General features: G+C 46.4%; 1 protein-coding gene across 2 annotated transcripts in view; it reads right to left on the bottom strand.

The window, feature by feature from the left end:
• Window positions 1-20,000, bottom strand: part of Ptprg (protein tyrosine phosphatase receptor type G) — a 684,777-nt gene that overhangs the window by 52,167 nt on the left and 612,610 nt on the right. The window contains exons 13-14 of one of the 2 annotated variants that reach the window (XM_051139702.1): window positions 15,816-15,948; window positions 4,781-4,867 (exon numbers count right to left, since the gene is read on the bottom strand). In XM_051139702.1, the coding sequence (XP_050995659.1) occupies window positions 4,781-4,867; window positions 15,816-15,948 (220 nt within the window). The remainder of the gene's footprint in view (window positions 1-4,780; window positions 4,868-15,815; window positions 15,949-20,000) is intronic. The other variant, XM_051139706.1, reaches the window with a different exon arrangement.

Genomic DNA, 20,000 nt, shown 5'->3' with positions numbered 1-20,000 from the left:
ACGGAAGTGACAAACAATAGAAGGGAAAGACTGTGCATATTGCTGGGCTTTCCCTCAGCAGTGTCTGCCTGAAGCTACTCCCAGTCCTGCTTGGAAGGCAGCCCAACTCAATTCTAAGTTGAGATTTTTTCATACACAACAACTCTTTGCTGTTAAGTTGTCCTTACTGCCTGTTAAGTGATCCGGTTTATGCGGCTAAGTTTATACAGTGCAGTCTCCGGAATGGCTCCTCCAGCAAGAAAGATTCAGAAACCAAAATATGCTTCTGGTTGGCATACTTTCCAAGCCGTGAGAGCGGACACAAAATCTGACAAATCAGAATATGCTTTGGGGGGATAATAAAGTGTCATGTTTCACATCAGGACTGTTGGGATGTCCTGGGCATGTGGCTGTCACACTATGGACAAATAGAGTGTGGAGTATAAAAGGGGAGGGAAAAAAAAGGGAAGAGAACAGAGAACAAAATCACCCGAAAGATGGGTAGAAAGGAGAGGGAGTGCAGATGTTAAGTGAAGAGAAAGTGTTCCCAGCACAATGTGGATAGCAACAATGTCCCAATTCATCCCTGCTGTAGGCGACAGTGACAAAAAAAAAAAAAGTGTGATTTCCACAGTGAGAATGCTACTGGATAAGTAGAGTTGCCTTTAGTGACTTTAAGAAAGGGGAGAAAATAAATAAATGGCAGACATACTTTTGCTCACTCAACAGTGTTTTTTGCCAAGAAATTCTCCAAGATGCCCAGGGATGCTTTCCTAGGAAATGGGACAGCGGTGGTCACTTCCTAAGCCACATTCGGTAACTTGAGCTTGCTCTTTTCAACATTTCAGCCAATTCCAAGGAAATGGACCCCTCACAACTCATCTCTAGGACTCAATGGAGACCTGGGAAAGACCAGGGTCTTTGAGGCAGTTGTTGTGTCTTTATACCCTAGCCTGGAATGTTTGAACACCCAGAAAAAGGCTATAGGTGCTCACCATTGACCTCTCAAACCTACTGACTCTAGGCAGGTAACAGTCCCATTAAAGTCCATATCAGTTCACGCATTACCATTCAGAGCTACCATCTATAATGGGCTGGAGACTACTTACTTTCTAAACATAATGGTTAACTATTTTTTTGTAATATTCTTATGGTTTTTGGCTTGCTTTGTTTGGGGGCAGGGTCTCTCTACATAGCCCTGGCTGTCCTGAAACTCACTATGTAGCTCAGGCTGGCTTTGAACTCACAGATATCTGCTTGCCTCTGCCTCCCCAGCACTGGGATAAAAGTTGTGCAGCACCATGTCTGGCTTGCTGTAATATTCTTTATTAGCCTTAATACTTCAGAATCTAAGAAGGTGCGATGTACTTTTTTACTGACTATCCCCATTGTAGCAGTACTTGTGAAACTTGGCATAAGGTCCCCAAAAGACGACCTCACTGTCATCCAGTTGACATTCCCAACGAATAATCAACAATTGATTATTTAAAAAAAGGAAGAACGAAAAGTACTCACACAAGAACTTTGGAACAAATCTCTCAACCTGAGGAGACTGTCTAAAGCATTGGTTCTCTACCTGTGGTCCATGACCCTTATGGGGCCATATATCAGATATCCTGCATATCAGATGTTTACATCATGATTTCTAACAGTAGCAAAATTACAGTTATGAAGTAACAACAAAAGTAATTTTATAGTTGGGGTCACCACAATAAGAGAAACTGGTACTAAAGGGTCACAGCATTAGGAAGGTTGAGAACCATTGCTAAAGCAAACAAACATTTGAAGGAAGAAAACCAGGTGGTTCAACCTTATTTATAATAAAATGGCAATACAGGGAGTACACTGACACTGTGTCTACATCGGTGATGAGTTAACAGAAAGGCCATGGTGCCGAGCACTAGACAGGCTGTAGGGAGGCAGATCCATACACATATTGCTAAAAGAAGCACCCCCAGACTCAGAGGCAGAGTGCCATGTGGCACCATCTATCAAAGCACTGTCCATGAACCCTGTGATGCCTCCAGTTTCCTGAGTTTATCCTGTAGCTGTATTTATCCATGTGCAAAATGACACATTAACAAAGTCTTTAACATAGCATTGCGTTGTCATAAAATTGACAGCCTTAGAGGGTTGCTTAAATAAATCACGATATATGTAGTTTTAAAAAAAAACACCCCTCCAAAAAAAGGGGGGGGGGAACTATCGATGCCTAGAGAAAAACTGTGTTATCTCCGACAAAGCAAAGCACACGGGTAAAACATGCAGTGCTTTACCACGTAGAGGACGATAGACAGCCTTACTTGCTTAGCTATGTAACTTGAATAATATACAGATTAGCAGAGATGAGCACCTAGTTGTAAGGAGGTGGGGTGCAGGGTGGGCAGATGGAACTATTATTTTGAATAATGTCGAGTACTTTTTCAAAATTTAAGTCAGTTTTTTTTTTTTTAACTTTAATACCTGAGTCTGGTTTTTATAATTTTGTCCTTAGCTCACACTTTTCATGATTTGGGGCCTTGGAGGCATGGTCCTGTGTTGTGTCCACAAAGGGACATCTAAGGAAAGTGTCCTAGAAAGCAGGGGTAGAAGGCTGATGTCACCTTGGGTTTGTACCCAGCTACTGCAACTAAGTGGACTGCTGCTCTTTCAGGGTCTCGGGAGGTTTCTCTTCTCTCAGGCCATGAGGGGAGATAAGAAAGAGAAAGGGACAAAGGTAGTAGACACAGAGGCTGGTGGAGGCTGCCTGTCTTGGTGCATTCCAGCCCTCAGTAGAAGCTTAGAAGAGGTAGCAGCCTGTACACCAGAGAAGTATTTCCTCTGGAGTTAGGTTAGTAGCTAAGGCTTGTGGGTGCCGTGTGGAGCAGTGAAAGGGCATGTGGGCTGCAGTCTATAAGCATACAGAACACACTGGGGGAGTGGGTAACTGTGAGCTTTGGACAGATCCTGAGAGCAGGAGCAGGAAGCCTTGAACCCCTGAGGGCAGAGACTCTATCGGGGGCCCAGCTCTTCCTTATGGGGTACTGAATGTGGCCTAGGGCAGGAGAGAAAGGACCTGTTTAAGATCTAGCTGCCTAGAATAGAAGCCCTACTTGAACAGGACTGCCTGGCCAAGTCACTTACCTTCTTGGAGCCTCCATGTCTCCTTCTCAGGCGTTCACCAAGAATTTCATATATACTGCTTAACATCTTTACAGCCATTTCATGAAGAAGAGTTCTCAAAAGACCCATTTTCTAGATGAAGACATTTAGTCTAAAAGATATCTCTGGAGAGCCAGGAAGTCTCTGTGTTTGTAGCTACACTACAAAACATGCATTTTATACTGCCTACCTCACAGTTAGACAGAGTCCATAAATACCTATGGTTCCTCAAGATGATGGCTAGCATGAACCTGGGTGGAACTAACATGTTCTCCTCAGTCTTAAGTAAAGACGTTGTCAGATTCCTAGTAGCAAAGTGCAGAATGAGGTATCTCCTGGGTAAAACACAGTGGCCGGTACCAAGTCCGCTCCCACACTAAGGGCCACATACTGATATCGTGCCTGAGAGCCCCGGGAGCTGTGTTGTGTCCCAGGCATGCTGGTTCTTTAAAGGCCTACCATAAGAAAATGCCATCACAGAGCAGCATAACATATGACGTCCACAGAAGACACGTCATCATGGACTGGGCACAACAACTGTTCATGTGACATCCCCAGGCCCCTCTCTTTTAAGAGAAGATTTTGTAATTTAGAGCTACAAAGAGAGGTTTCTGGTCCTTTTCCTTTTAGAGCTGCTTTGAAAGTATACTAGAAGTTGAAAACTTCAAAAGGTTTTTTAAAAAAAAGATCATAGAAAGGCATAATGGCATGGCCAGTGTCAGTGAGCCATGCACTGTACAGCATAAGGATGGGCCAGCCATGGGCTGCCTCACTAACTTTCCAAAATCCCCCCTCAGGTAGTACAGCGCTGTTTGATTATCCTGGGACATACCTGCAATTTCACCTCACTAATAAGATCTATTACAACAGAGACAAGCCATTCTGTGTAGAAGGTCAGATGTAAGTTTTATAAATTGGTGAACTGAAAGTAAAAATGGGTTGATTAACCACTCTACTAAATAATTTAATATTAAAGGTTATTAATTTTAAACAGTTTATGTAAGGCAAGTCTTATATAAATATTCTCAAGAGGTTCAAGTGCAGTAATTAAGATGATGTTTACAACTTCTAATTGTTTTGTATAAGACTTTTCAGGTTAGTACTTTTCCAGAATATTAAAAATTCATGCACATTTACTTTTAATGGAACAGCATGTTATATCCACATTTGTTAATTTTCTGTCTCTTTCCTGGTTGTAACCCCTTATTTATAAATTAAGATGTTTTTCATTGAAAAAGATTATGCTTTTCTTTGAAAAAACAAACACAAGAGCTGTAAACATGCATTATGCTCTTTTGAAAAAAACCATGAAAGCTCTAAACATGCAACATCTGAATTTTTAAAAAATAAAATGGATGCAGCATACACACAGACACGCAAACATAGCGTGCCCACAGTATTACCAATGAAACAGAAAACACGGCCCAGCTCATAGGGGGAAAAAAAAAAAGCAAAGCAAGCACGCGGCTGGAGCTGCTGTGACAGACAGCAGCTACCTGGAGGCTCAGCTGGTCTTTACAGGTCTTACTATGTGTGGTGGAACAGGTGTACAGCAGCATTTTCTCTCTAGGAGACTTGCATCCCCATAGCAACAAAACAAAAGTTCTGCAAGCCATTCCCAGCCATTGAGACTGCCCCCATTAAGCTGGGCCGCCCTCACCTGCTCCCCTTCTCTCCTCTCTCCCCAGAAGAAGGCACTTCACGGGAACGTCTGGGAAAGCCCTTGGACTTTATTTTGTTACACCCTCTAAATGGACAAAAGACAAAAGAGAACATGTGTAGAAGACAGTAGTTCAATTGCCCACCCAGAGCTGCACCCCAATGCCCTCCCTCCAGACACCCCTGCTATCAAGGTGTCTTCAAAAGGGGGCACTTATACACAGAAATGGCTAGCGTTAGGTAGGTCTCTGGTGCTGAGGTAAGAAACACAAGGTAGGCTTGTTCTCTGAAGCGATGGTTTATGTATCAGAAGGTAGCATTACTCTAATGTTGGTAGGAGGGCAGAGAGTCACACTCATGACCTCATTCAGACGCCCGCTCTTCACCTTGGCTGGCACACACCGTCCCAGCAAACAGGCAGCTCCAACTAGGCATTCCCAGAAGGTCTCTGTTGCCCAGTGTCTATCATGTGGCTGCCATCTGCCACCACTTTCTCTGCGTTAGGCAGAGCAGAGGGTTTGTCACTTCTGGACAAACACTTTTATAGAGAAGGCACCCCAGACAGACAGGGCCAGAACTTGGCAAATTATTGCTCTAATGTAGAGTCTCTTAAACACTGAGATCCCTCAGCATCGGAGACTTGCCTGTGTGAAGACGTACTTTGTGACAAACGCAAACACTCGCAGGGGGCTCATTACATTTGACTGCCCCAAGCCACCTGGGCTATAGGATTTCACACTGAAATGATTCTTCGTTTAAGTCTCATCCACAGAACTGGGAAAATAAACCCTAATACGTAACCTTCTCTTCAGTGGGTTCCTTGCTGAGTCCCGCACAGAAATGTAAGGGCGGGGACACTGTTCCGCATCTCCACAGCAGCTTCCTTCTGGGAACCCACACCTCTAACTTTTTAGCATCAATGCATTCTTTTTTGAAATTACTTTGGTTAGTACTAGACTGACTATTACATAAAAGCGCTTGCCATAGGAGCCAACCTTTAGAGAAAAGTACTACTTGATTGGGAACAAAGCTGAAAGCGGGAGGGACAATTGGAGTTCAGCACTTCCTGTCTCCCTCTGTTGAGACTAGTCTGTCACTACAATGACTGTCCCCTAAACATCATGACTATGTTGTATGGCTGTGAACACTAATCTGAAGTAAACCTCGAGTATGTTGGAATGTTGTTGTTTTTTTTTTTATATATAAATTTTCATAAAAACTTGAAATCTGCAGCTTCCAACAATATTTAGACTTTTTTTCAACCCTTAGCCCTGCTCTGGATTCTGCCAGATTTTCTCTTTCGGGGATTTTGGAGCCGAGCCGGCTATCTCCGCAGTTTTTCCTCACGCACAATCACAGGCTCTTGGGACCCCCAGTAAAGTGACAACACTTTAGTGAGAAGCAAATGCCACAAATCAGTAACTAATATCCCCCCTCCCCAAACCAAGGGGTAACCTGAGCGAGCACAAGTAAACGCTGGGCGAGAAGGCAGTTGAGTTCTGAGAAACTGGAGGGAGATGCGTTACCCAGCCTCGAACAAACCGCTCCGTCTAAAACTGTATCAGCCAGCACTTCCCCAGCACAACCTGTGCTGTCTTTGAAGTATCAGGAAACATGTTTAAATGGCAACCTTTAGTTGTGCTCCCCTCCCCGCTTTTGTCTAATGACTGTGTGTTAGCCTGTTCCAAGAGCTTCGACTGGCATCTCAGGGCCAACTCGACAGCAGGGGGCCGGTTACTATAACAACTGACAGCTCTCATGAATTCTGAAAGGCCCCAGAGTAGCCATTTGGGAAACAGTTATTGAGCAAAAAGTTGCATTAGCTGCCACGTGACTCACCTCTCCCTGAACAGTTGGGAGGGAAAACGAGGGGGGAAAGTGCCCATCTCCTGGAACACCTGGGGAACCTCAAAATGCCCCCACCCCCATTTCTTTCTGATTCTCAGGGCAAGACAGTTTCACACCACAGAGTTACCATGATCCCAAAGCTCCAAGGCAAGTCTTGTTTTGGCACCAGGAAATGTGTCTCAGCTCTCCCCACAGGTTTGACACATTTTTCAGGCTTTGGAGAGCTGAATGGTAAAAATTATTCCTACTGGTTAAAAAACTTGAAATACAGCCGGAGAGAGAAGTTCTAGGTAGAGATGAGTTGTCCATGTAGTAATTAATTTAGGGAAAAAAAAAAAAAAAAAAAAACAACTGAAAGTGAAAATACATGAAACACCTAGGAATGGTTTGTTTGTGGAAAGGATAAAGGTGAAGGCATAAAGCCACCAAAAGTGACCTTGAAGCTCCAGTTTTTTCTACAATTTGACTCTTATTTTCTTAGTACAAGAGGGTACTGAGCAGCTGGGACTGAGCACAATGTCCTGTACATTCAGAACCCTCTGGAAAAAGCCTACAAAAGGCCAGGAAAGTGGCTTTTGCCTGACATGAAGGTCGTGTGGTTTGGTGGAGAAACCTATGACCATACCGAGTGTACTATGACCTAGCATCTAGAAGGTCACTTCTGTCTGAGCATTTACCCTTAACTTTTTTTTTTTTTCTGCATAGTCACAGCTCAAATGTCTTCTTCCAAAAGTCCTCCTTCGCTCTAGCTCCTTTGCATAGCACCCTAACCATGCATGGTCAAGTGTCTTAAAGAACTCACTGCTGTTCCTTTTTCACAGCTGGTACCAAGAGGGGCACAAACTTAGACTTCAATCAGGAAGGAAGAGCAGTGAGGACAGACCTTGGCAATCAGAGGCCATCGCAAAGGGGCCATAGGGTTGGCTCTGTCCAGCTCAGTGCTACCTCTAGGGAAGGTGAGACCAGTGTAGCTGGGCTTTTGAGTTCACCATGCAAATAGACAGCCAGCTGCTTACAAATAGTACAGAAATTTAAAAAGAATGTGAGAATTTATATCGATTACCGATTTGAGATAACCTTTATGTACCTGCTCACCTCCTCTACTAAGCTAGGAATTCTGTCCCCTGTATGATTCTCCAAAAACCCGGTAAGTGGTATGTGGTGGTAAGAAGTGGTAAATGAACAGCATTTGCTTTCTGGTTTGTTTGTTTGTTTGTTTGTTTTTCTAGACAAGGTTTCACTCTGTAGTGCTGGCTGTCCTGGGATTCACTCTGTAGACCAGGCTGGCCTTGAACTCACAGAGATACTCCTGCCTCTGCGTCCTGAGTGCTGGGACTAAAGGTATACGCCACCACTGCCCAATGAACAGTATTCTTTAGGAGGATGCAACAATACATCGAAATGCGCGTATGGAACTCTGTAAAAGAGAGAACTTTCCCGCCCCCAGATGCCACTCAAATGATGTGTGCTGATTTGCCACAAAGCTAACAAGTGGCTTAGTCAGGTGATCAAGAAAGACAGGAATTGCTCAGATTATAGAAATATCAAACTTTAGTACACTAGAGTCAGAGGCTACAGTTTCCGTTTACCAAGCTTACCGTCCTGTGGTCCAGAATCCATGAAGTTAGCTTAGGCCTATCTGATAGGCAAGGCTGCTTTGTACATCTTCCAAGTCCTTTTTCAATCTAGAATTATGGTCAGTAAGATGCTAAACTAAGGCATTAGCATGAATCAGCTGGGACTAAGGCAAAGAAGGAGCTACTGTTCGACATCTAATTCTCACGCTAACAGAGATGTGGCTGAAAATGTACGTCAGTATTCCTTTCCCAGAACACCCCAAAATATAATTATTTCTCAAAGCTTTCATTCATATAATTTTGGCAAATTTCCAGGCCCAAGTTGGTTCTTATCTGGCTCTCCAGGCCAGGTGGCCATTATTATGAAAATATCATGCAATAGTAGCCAGATGGTCCCTGTGCCTGCAGTGCCTGTTTGACCTGCAGATGCGAAAGCAGGTGACACAGGAATAACCAGCTGTTCCCATCCTGCATGCTATTCCCCATCTGGGCCATGGTGGGGCGGGGTCTGTATAGATGGGTCAATTGGTAAGAACACTTGTTGGGTAAACACAAGGGCCTGGTTCTTACCCCAACACCCATGTATATAGCCGTACCCTCCACTCTAGATTGTAACACCAGACAGGAGGCTTTGGGGCTCTTGCTAAACTAAGTGGAGGCTCAGGGAGAGACCATGTCTCCAAAGAAGCAAAACATCTCGTGTGCTTCTCTAGTCTTTATAAACATGTGCCCTCTCACCCCCAACACACACAAACAATGGACTATGAACTCAAGTTAGCTGGGTTCAAATCCAGGATCCACCCACTAAAGATCGATACTTTGACACGGGCTGAGCAAATGCCTGAGATGGTAAAACAAAATGAAAGAAAACAAAATGCCAATTAAAAAACCCTGGGCGATCCAGGTCTTAAGAGACAGAAAAGCCATACACACACACACACACACACACACACACACACACACACACACACACACACATACACAAAACAAAAACAAAAAAACAAACAAACAAAAACAAAAAAACCCACTTAACTTCAAAACAGTCACAATCCGAGGCATACACTGATGCCTGGTTCACGGTAGCTAACCTGTGCTACAGCACAGATGCCCAACAAGGGGCACACCCTAGCACATCTGGCACCTTGCCTAGCATCCACCTCAAATTACCACCCCCCAAAAATGTCCTGTTTGGAGTGGCAGCAGCTGTGCTGCTCCACAGCTTTTCAGGGCATAGATGCTATATAAGCAGCTCGCCACATGGAAGCAGGGGTACATGCTGTTGCCTCTCCTGGCCTGCTGCTGTCTAGAGTAGGAAGGCCAACATGGCATGCCTTTCTTTTCCAACATTGTCAAGAACTCTGATTTATTCTCCTAGTTGTTCTGACTCATTTGCAATAGCTCTGAACCACTGACACAGACTGCAAAATCTGTAGTAATTATCATGCGCACAACTGGGCCCCCTTTGCTGAAGGAGGCAAGCATTCAAGCATTACCTTGGGGGTGGGGGGCGTTCCATCCTGTGACCTGCCCTGTCATCCTGTCCTTTGGCCTACTTTGCATGGAGGCTTTCTACCTTCACTGTACTCTCTGCGCTGTTACAGATTTTGAGTTTTCCTCTCTGCAAGGCCATTCATGAGCAACCTGTAGCATCCAAATCTAACACCTCAACTAAAAATTTTACAAAGTAGCCGGGCGTGGTGCCCTACGCCTTTAATCCCAGCATGTGGGAGGTAGAGGCAGGCAGATCTCTGAGTTCAAGGCCAGCCTGGTCTACAAACCGAGTCCAGGACAGCCAGGACTGTTACACAGGAAAACCCTGCCTTGAAAATCAAAAAAAAAAAAAAAAAAAAAAAAAAAAAAAAAAAAAAAAAAAAAAAAAATTACAAAGTCTGTTTCCCTCTGCAGAGCTACACTGCCACCTGCTTTTATTCCTCACTAGTCCCTGGTGGGCTCTGTCCCAGATCTCTCAGCTATCCGAAGTCTGTGCCCATACTTGTTTGCTTGTTTGTTTGTATGAGCAAATCTGAAGTAACAAAGTTGTCCCTCTTCGGACACATGCTGAGATGATGATATTAGTGGGCCTAAATATTCAAGGACAATATGGGGAAGGAGGTACTTCATGAACACAGGTAGGCTTGCTACCTCATCTTATGTCCTCAGGGGCTAGGTCAGTTCCTCATTTCTCATGCAGCAGCAGTTCCAGACAGCAGCGCTACCATGGAGGATAGCCTGCCCCTGTCAGACCTCATGAGGGCAAGAAGGAAATCTGCCTCTGTTGGTAAGCCGTGAGTTTGCTGCTGCTGCTGCTGCTGCTGCTGCTGCTGCTGATGATGATGATCAAGCTTACAGAGTACAGGCCGCTGCTCTGAGCAAGCAAGGATGGCTCCTGGGCTTCAGGGCTGTCTCCCTGGGGATGTGGGCATGGGAGCCTCTCTTTACCCGGTCCCTACATAGGGAGCATCATCTGAAGCCATCTTATTAACTTTATAGTCACCCTTTCGTTTTGGCTCAAAGTAGTTCTGCTCAGTTGGTTACCCTACATTTATACTATACTTAGCTCTAAATTGATGACTGAGCTATTTCTAGGCGCCTGTGCATAATGAGATCATTCCATGGAATAAACTCTGGAAGGAGATCCCTATCTGTTTTTTTTCAAATACCGTCTTTTGCCCACGGGAAGATAACTGGAAATTATGTACAGCGACACAGTGTGACCACATTTAAAAGGTGTTTATTTCCATCTATAGTTTTATTTTCTCACTTCCCAACATTTCAGGTATACAAGGACCCAGAATTACATTTCTATTTTTCCTACAGTCGGATCTGGTATAACACTGTGGCACATGTGTACTTAGTCCCCATCTGCTACATGGGGCAGACGTTTCTCACAGCCTATATTGCCTGCCCATATGTACTCTGTGCATGTTTCTTAACTACTTTATAAGTAAGGAAACTGAGGCTGGAGGACAAATCTTCACTGAAGGCACTACTTATTAACTGGCCCATCCCAAATATGTCCTCTGGCTTTTCTTATTGACAGGTGCTAATTTCTAAGCCCGCCACAGCTTTTATACTACTGACACACAGTATGTGTGCATCTATATCACACACACATACACACTATTTTTTTTTTCATCTCCTCAGAACCTATCTTCACCCCTTTGGGAACGGCAGCAACTTTGTTAAGAATACATGCGCACTCTCCACAGGCTCTATAAGTCTGGTGGAGTCTGGCTTCTAATCCAGGTTCTGACCGGTGTTCCTCCTTTGCCACTAATGGCAGTGCCTCTCTCAGGTGCTGCCTCCTGCAGCTGTAGCCCCTCAGTGCCTTTTAGTCAGGGTGAAGGCATCCAATACTTGCAGGGCCTTTGCTGGCCTACAGGTTCCCATAACACCAAACCAGCCTATCTGCTTGCTGAAGGCCAGTTGCTCTGTCCAGGCCCATTCCTCTCCAGCGTCCTCCCCTGGATTCTACCTGTTCAGTCATAGCTTCCCAAGAAGCTTTCCCTGGACCTGACTTTCCTCCAGGCTGCTTGAAGCCCAATTCGCACTTACGCGTCTCTGACTATTCTTTATACTCCGTTATGTTACTCAGGCAGTTCTTTAATGAGCTTTGGGGGCCATGGGGCTTTGTGTCTGAGTCACCAAGCAGACCGCAATGTATGGGACAAATTCCACAAGCACTGTATAAACAGCAGGGAGTGGCACAGACCATGTCTGTGCAATGACAGAAACGGCCTCATAATTTCATAAATAAGAGAATACTTCACTGAAGCTCCTTCTAAACTAGCTGCCTCTCTAAGTCTGGACAGTCTCCTGAGAAACTACCTGCTGCTAGCTTTCCGATCTCATTTCTGAGGACCGTAGTGGTGAGGCAAATTTTGGGCTCCACAGTGAACCCCAGACATGATGGACATATTCTGTCCTTCCAGCCATCAGCCACTATAGATGTGAACAGATGGCCAAAGTCAGACTTGAGGAACACCATTCTGGAAGCTCCCTAGGATTCTCAGATGACAAAGTCCCTCCTTTTCTGCTGGGATGGAGTGACTAAGTCTAACATAGGCCAGGGGCTCCCATGATGAACAAACCATGCCAACCGTGACCTTATGTCCTTGTTTATCTTCCAAGGCCTGTCATGCCTGATGCCCTGGAACTTTCAGTGTGATGAGCCAATACTAGGTTTTTCCTTGGGCTTAAGGGAATTTGATTTGTGTGTCAAATACAACCAAGAGGTGTTTGGGTAACACTGTGTTTGCCCTGGCTCATGGCAGCAATTCAGCAAATCTCAGTTCCCTTTCTCTCGCCAGGTCAAAGGAAGGGAAGGACGTCCTGCTTATCACATAGATTTATATAAAGCACAGGAGCTAGGTGCCACTCAATCATCTGGAACAGTGCCTGGCACTTGCAGTGGACCAGTTAAACGTGACTCCACTCTCAAATTGTACAACAGAAAACAGGCAGAGTGAGAGAGAGAGAGAGAGAGAGAGAGAGAGAGAGAGAGAGAGAGAGAGTGTTGAGACACTGTGCTTGACTTTTCCACATTTTCATGAATGATTAAGGTACAGCGTCAGCAGCTCCAGGTGAACATGCTCAGAATCTATCACACTGACTGCTGCCACCATGGGTGGGCACTATGGTGCTTGGTGTGCCAACCTGAGGACATGACCCTGGAGATTTGGATGAGCCTGCACTGCTTATGTAAAGCCCCAGTCAGTCATCTCAGCCACCCACTGTCTCTGCGCCTGAAAAGGCAGAGACAATAGCGTTGCTGCCCTAGCTTCAAAGCTACACCACCACGGGGACACAAAGTCTCTGTTGTACTTGCCAATTCTCTATGTGAGCTCCCTCGTGCTGCCTCCTTTCATGTTAATCACAGGGGAAAAAGCTGGACAGAAAAAGGGCCCTTGTCCCCTCTAGGCTCTTCTCTTGCTTTGCCAATGTACCCATCTTAATGGGAATTATGTTATTTTTCTTGCTGTCAGGGTGGTTTTTCTCCCCCTTTTAGAGTCCTTTTTTTTTTTTTTTTTTTTTTTAAGATTTATTTATTATGTATACAGTGCTCTGCCAGCATGTACACCTGCAGGCCAGAAGAGGGCATCAGATCACATTATAGATGGTTGTGAGCCACCATGTGGTTGCTGGGAATTGAACTCAGGACCTCTGGAGGAGCAGTCAGTGCTCTTAACCTCTGAGCCATCTCTCTAGCTCTCCAGTCCTTTTGTATGTGTGTGTGTGCTGCCATTAACTGTCTGGTACAAAGCTCAAATGTAGACTCTACTGGACGAAGCCTAACACTCTGGGCATGGGAAACCAAGTTTCAGGGGGAAAGTAACAGTATTTTAGCAGGACTACTCATATATTTTCTGTTTGGACTTGAGTTTCTCAGTAACATAAACAGCTGTCATTTCAGCCTTAAGGGAAAGTGTGCCTTGAATGGTAGGTGCCTCCTCTGAGCCACGGACACGGCTTTCTCTCCTTCTGAATGCCTTCCCTCACCATCTTCAATCTCTGCTTCGCACAGCAGGAAGTAATTCTAAACCTAGACCACACTCTTTTGTAGAAATCCCCATTCACATTAGTGTCAACGGCAAGGTGGTGATGGCGCATGCCTTTCATTCCAGCAGCAGGAGGCAGAGGCAGGAGGATTTCCGAGTCGGAGGCCAGCCTGGCCTACAGGGTGAGTTCCAGGACAGCCAGAGCTACCCAGAGGAACCCTGCCTCAAAACAAATGAAACCAAAAAAGTCCAAAGGCTGCATAGGACCCAGTCCCTCCTGCCCTGGACTGTCTTTCCGTGATATGCTCTTGTACTCCAGTGCTCTATACTTACTTCCTGGTTTCCTCTGCGACATGCCATGCATGCTCCTGCCTCAAGCACTTTTCACGTGCTGCCTCCTAAACTAGGAAGGGGTTAGGCTAGGATGGAGGCCCATTCATGGGTCTTTGTTCATATTTGATTGCCCCACTGGGATGCTCATGGCCACTCTGAATACTCCGAGTCCCAGCTGTGATCTGCCTCTTTCCAGGTGCAGTTTTCTCCATTTCACACAGGGAGCTCTCAGGAATACATTTTAGACCTTGCTTGCTTGTCTGCTGCCACTGAGGCACAGAGCGGAGCCCACTACATTCTCACGGCTGCTTTACTTGTCTCTGCAGGGTGCTGTGACCCAAGCTCAACAGAGCTGAAGGGAAGAAGACGAGGAGGAACCTGTGGCCACTGGCACCTTTGCTCCCTTTCTTATGGCCATGAGCAAAGCCTTGAGCAGCCACAGGCTGAAGGAGGATCATCCAGGCCCTGAGATTGAGGCAGTCTTGGGGCAGGATGATGGGGTGGCAGGGGCATGAAGTCACTTCATCTCCATGAACCAGCAGAGGAAAAAATGCCCTCTTGCCAGCCTTCTCCTTCCCCTCTCTCCACTCAGCCTGGACGCCAGGTCACGGGGTGCTGCGGCCCACTTTTGGGGTGAAGCTCTCCCAGGGAGTTAATACAATCCAGCTGACAATCAGAATTAACCATTACACTGGTTGTCCTCGTTCCCTGCCTGTGGCTGTGATGAACACCTTGGCTAAAGCAGCTTGGGGAGGAAAGGGTTTATTTGATTGACACATCCCTATTTGCAGGCCATCATTGAGGGGTATTGGGGCAAGAACTAAAGCACGGCAAAGGTGGAAACTGGGAAGGAATGCTGTTTACTGGCTTGCTCCCTTGACTTTCTCAGCTACTCTTCCTATACAGCCCAAGTCCACCTGCCAAGAGATGGCACCGCCCACAGTGGGCTGAGAACGCCTACGTCAATCAGCAATTTAAAAAAATGCCCTTCAGGCATGCGCACAGGCCAGTTTAACGGAGGCAATTTCTCAACAGAGGCTCCTCCCTCCCAGGTGACTCTAAGTTTGTGTCAAGCTAACAAGAACTAGGGAGCACACTGCTAGCTCTTGTTAAATGATGGGGCGAACACTTGGATGTCAGGGTGATGACGGCAGCCTGGCAGCCTGCCTTACTCAACTCAAGTGCCTGGGACCCTATAGCCGAAAACTCCAGAACGTCCATACAGAAGCTATCAGCTGGCTCCTCTGGGGACACAGCGAGAACTCTCTAGAGGACAATGATAATGAAGGCTGGCCACAAGCCAACACACCTACTTCCCGCGTACTAAATGCCATGTGATGTAGTAACTATTTTGTGATCACTCAATTTAATACTCACCAGGAAACCATGAGATATTTTAGAGATAAAGGCTACTTAACACACTGTATGAATACTCCAAAGTAAAGGCATGCTCTGAGCGAAGCTGGAGGTGCCAGGGGAACCTGCCAGGACCATCTGTAGGTGTGGATGACTAAAATTCAAGACCGAAAAGGGATTTGAATCCAGCAAGTAGCACAGCTGGGATGTTGGCACGGATCTCCTGGATTCTCCAGTGAAGTTTACCCCTAAGTGCTGAGACCTAAGAGGCAGTTCTGGCCTGGGTCATCTTCCTGAGACAAAAATGTCTGCAGGTGAGAGACCCAAGGCTAGCAAATGCTCACTCCTTGGGTGTTCTGAACATAGAGGCCACCCGCTTAACTCCCCAGTGAGCGGTACGTGGCCGCCTAGCCTGTTTACGCACCTCCAGTACACTAACACGGCAATGAGAAGGACGAGGCACACGAAGGTCAAGGCTGAGACCACAATCAAGGGGATGATCCACTCCATCCTCCCAGGAGAGGCGCGGCTGGTCATTCCAGAGGTGTTCTTCTCCGCTACAAGAGAAACATCAGTTAGTGAACAGATGTGAGTGAGTCCAGGATCGCACACAGGATGCTTGAGCTTCACTCCATGGAGCAAGAAACCTGTTGTGCTAGTCCCGTGACATCCCCGTCTAGAGGGGCAGCCTGCTGTCCAAACCCAATTACTGCCTCTTGTGCACATGGCGCCCTCTAGTGGTCAAATAATGATTTACCAGTTTCTTTTTTCCTTTCTTTCTTTCTTTCTTTCTTTCTTTCTTTCTTTCTTTCTTTCTTTCTTTATTTTGGTTTCTCTAGACAGGGTTTCTCTGTGTAGCCCTGGCTGTCCTGGACTCACTTTGTAGACCAGGCTAGCCTCAAACTCACATTAATCCACCTGCTTCTGCCTCCTGAGTGCTGGGATTAAAGGCATGCGCGACCACACCCATTGAGATTCAAGATATTTCTAAGGAAAGCTCTGCAGGAGACAGACTTCTGTTTTACTCCAAGGACGTTCTCAAGCCACAGAGAACTTTGGATGCATTTGGAAATACCACTCAGGGCCCAGGAAGGAAGAGAGAAGGGTCTCCTGGAGGCAGGAACCAGGACAGCTGGTTGGGACTACAGCGGTCTCTGGTGTTACCTACTCCTCACTCACTGCTCTGTCTTACTGGGACTAGCAGGTTCTGCTGTGGGAAACCCCCTCTCCCTAAAGGACACAGCCATGGCCAGTCATCCATCCAAATGAGGCTCCCTGCTCCACTGGCTAAAGTGGGCGTGGTCTTATCCCTCCTTTATTTATGGCCCAATACAAACAAAGATGCTAACGCCTCCTAGATGGGCTCTGCCTGTCATGCACAGCCCCAGAGGGGCTGCTTTGCCTTCCATTTCATCACCTCAATCTTTTCAAAACCCCACACAACTGAGGACAGGGAAGCAACCTCCCTGCTCCCCACACACTCCTGCCTCTGAATGGCAGCTGCAGCCTCAGGGTTAATCGGACAAATCTGCCAACTGGTGGAGTTCTCCCAGGTCACCCACTACTTCTTACCCCAGCAGATCTTTCTTCTAGCATCTAGTATATTCAGAGGTCTCCAGATGGTTTAAGAGGACAGTGGAGTCTCTCTTGAACTCTGGGGTAGGTGTCTGGGAATGGCTAGGGCTGCAAGTGAGACACAGAGGCAGCCCAGGGCAGCCCAGATACAGAGGCTATCAAAGAGGCAGGCAGTGACAAGGTTAAAACTAATCTCTGCGGGAAGACCCCGACACTACAGGGCTGCTGCACAGCTAAGGATCTTACCTGCTTGGCAAAAATGAGGCCAGCACACTGCCATGCCAGAAGTGTCCCTTGGCAGCACAGACTAAATGATCAAGCTGTGTTTCCAAGGGAGAGAGGTGGGCCAAGCAAGGAAGAAATAATGGGCCTTGGGAGCAGATATTTAAAGAAGCAAGCTTCTTGGCCATGAGATGTGCTCCTATGTGATGCAGTGCATTTTGCTGGGTTTCCTCTGATATGTTTAGTTTTAGGCCCAGGCTCCTGAGACATGGAGAGCCCAGTTTCTCCCTGGGTCACTGGCAGAAAAGACAGGCAGGCAGTGAATGCCACTGACCAAAGCCCCTGGCGGCACCTCAATGCTCATGGAAAGCCTTCTGGATAGATCCATTTGGCAGACACACTTCCAGAGAGCAGGGATGTGTGTGGGGATGTGTGTGGGGAGGGTGGCTCCTCCTCAGCTGGGAGCACCCTCTGCCTAGACGATAAGTTAGGGGGAAAGGCAGGCCTGGGAAGAACTAATCTGGATATAACTAATGTGGTGCAAGGAGGGTGCGGGAGGAAAGTATCCAAGCCTGGCACTCACACTGCCCAGGGAAGGAAGGTTTGGGGCAGGATCTGAAGGGTGAAGATAAGTTTGCCAGGTCTACTGTGTTCTAAACAGAGGCCATGTGATTGTTGGAGCATGAGCACATGGGTCTGCCTACCTGCCTGCCACAGTCTGCCTGTAAAACACCGGAGCCTCGGAGTGGGCCTCGAGGGGAGACCCACCGCATTCTTTCTACTTCAGGAAGACAGTTGTCCAGATGTTGACTCAGTCTGTGGGACCAGTGGAAGAATGAGCTGCTAGGACATACTGAGAACACACAGCACCCCACCCAGGCTGGCATCAGGTCCCCAAGACCTTCCCCATGATGTTGAAGACAAGGACTCACCAGGAGTTCCCCAGTATCTGTGGGCATCTGCTTCAGGTCCCCCAGTGGCTGTCTGAGGACTCAGACAGTAAGAGCCTAGATATGCTGTGTGTTTCCTATACATAAAGTTTATGATAAAAGCTCACCTCATAAATTAGAGTAAGATATTATTACTAACAGTCAAATGGGACAATTAGAACTTCCTGGAATAAAAGCATGCAGTTGTCATCTTTTTCTTTCTCATAGTAAGTGTTATTTTAAACATCAGAACCGTGACAATGGGCAGTGTGCCTGACAGCAAGGTCCTGGACCTCAGTTCAGGTAGACCTGGCTATGAACTGACAGGTTCATGTGTAGCTTTGAGCAAAAGACTGGTAGTCCCAGCCACTGGACCTTCATCTTCTAAAGGCCGGCAGGTAATGACATCCTCTACTGGGTATACAAGGATTACAAAGACGACCCATGTGAGCTGACATTGTTATGTCTGGGTAACTCACTAGCTACATGCAAATGAAACCATAGGGTCTCTTGTTCTAAACTCACTGAAGACTTTCCAGAGGGAGCCAAGTAACACGGCTGTAGTAGCAGTGGGCCATTCCGAGCCCAGAGCCTATGCGTGTCCACCTTGCATGCTGACAAAGCTGCTTTGGACCAGGGGCACAAATGGCTGCAGCCAGCAATCCTGCCTCACGCAGAGGAGGGTCCCAGGTTCAAGGGATGTACTTGCTTGAGAACCACCTTCCAAATGAAACTGAGCCACTGGCTAACATGCTCTGGGCATTTGAAGAAGGGAGGCAGGGAAAGCAGAGCGACCCCACTTCTTCCCGGAATTCGTTTCCCCGCATCCAGCAGCAACTGAGTACAGTGCCTTCATTCTGTTTTTTTTTTTTTTTTTTTTTTAATTCAAAAAAAGAAAAGAAAAACAGTTTTCAGTGGCATATGTCATCACTGAATTAATGCTGCTTGCCTTTTACTGGCTTGGCTCTCATCCCAGTAGAAGCAAATAAAAACGAGCACAATGTACTATAAATGCTACAGGCATAGAGACATCAGACGGACCCAGCTGAAGTACTTCCTGCCTCTTGGAAGGGCTCAACTCCAGCCACAGGTCAGGAACTCTGGTGCTGTTACAACTAAGACCAGATCAGTCCCCCTCATGGGGGAAAGGGTGCCTTTCTTTTTCAGAGAGTAACACAAGTGACACCCTTATTAAAAACCACCCACTGTGAATAAAGGCGGGCCCCCACCCCTCTTTCTCTGCCTCTCTGTCTCTCTCTCTCTGTCTGTGTGGGAGTGTGAGCACATAACATAAAAACTTACCATTTTAAACATTTCTAAGCATACGGTAAATATACAAGTAGGGTTTGGTACGTTTACGTGTATTAACACTGTTGGGAAGCACGTCTCCCCAACATTTTGATCTTACAAAGATGTAACTGTACGTATTGAGCATGTCCTTCCATGCCGTTCTCCCAGTTCCTGTTCCATAGAGGAGCTGATAGGTCTAGAACTTGCATAGGAATCACATAGGATCTGTATTAGTCGCTGCCTTATTTCACTTAGCATAATGTCCTGAAAGCTGTATCCAGGGTATGTGCATGGCAAGGCTTCCTTCTGCTCCCTCCCACTCCCCATCCCCACCCCAGAAATCCCTTTCCAAGCCTCCATAATGGTGCATTTGTTCCTTCCTTCCTTCACGGATGGGCCTTCCAGTAGCTTCTACATCTTGGCTCTGGTGTGAACGGTGTAGCTATGAACCCACAATGTGCAGATGCCTCAAGCTCGTACTGGGAACTCTTTGGGATGCACACCCAGATGTGCAATTACTGAGTCCTTATGGTGTTTTATTTCCATCTCTCCCAACAACTGTCCCATGTTATTATCTCTGTAACAATGTAAAA

This window comes from Acomys russatus, chromosome 3, assembly GCF_903995435.1.
Source record: "Acomys russatus chromosome 3, mAcoRus1.1, whole genome shotgun sequence".
Classification (NCBI taxonomy): domain Eukaryota; kingdom Metazoa; phylum Chordata; class Mammalia; order Rodentia; family Muridae; genus Acomys; species Acomys russatus.
The sequence above is the reverse complement of the archived record's forward strand: the minus strand, read 5'-3'. Positions and strand labels throughout refer to the sequence as shown.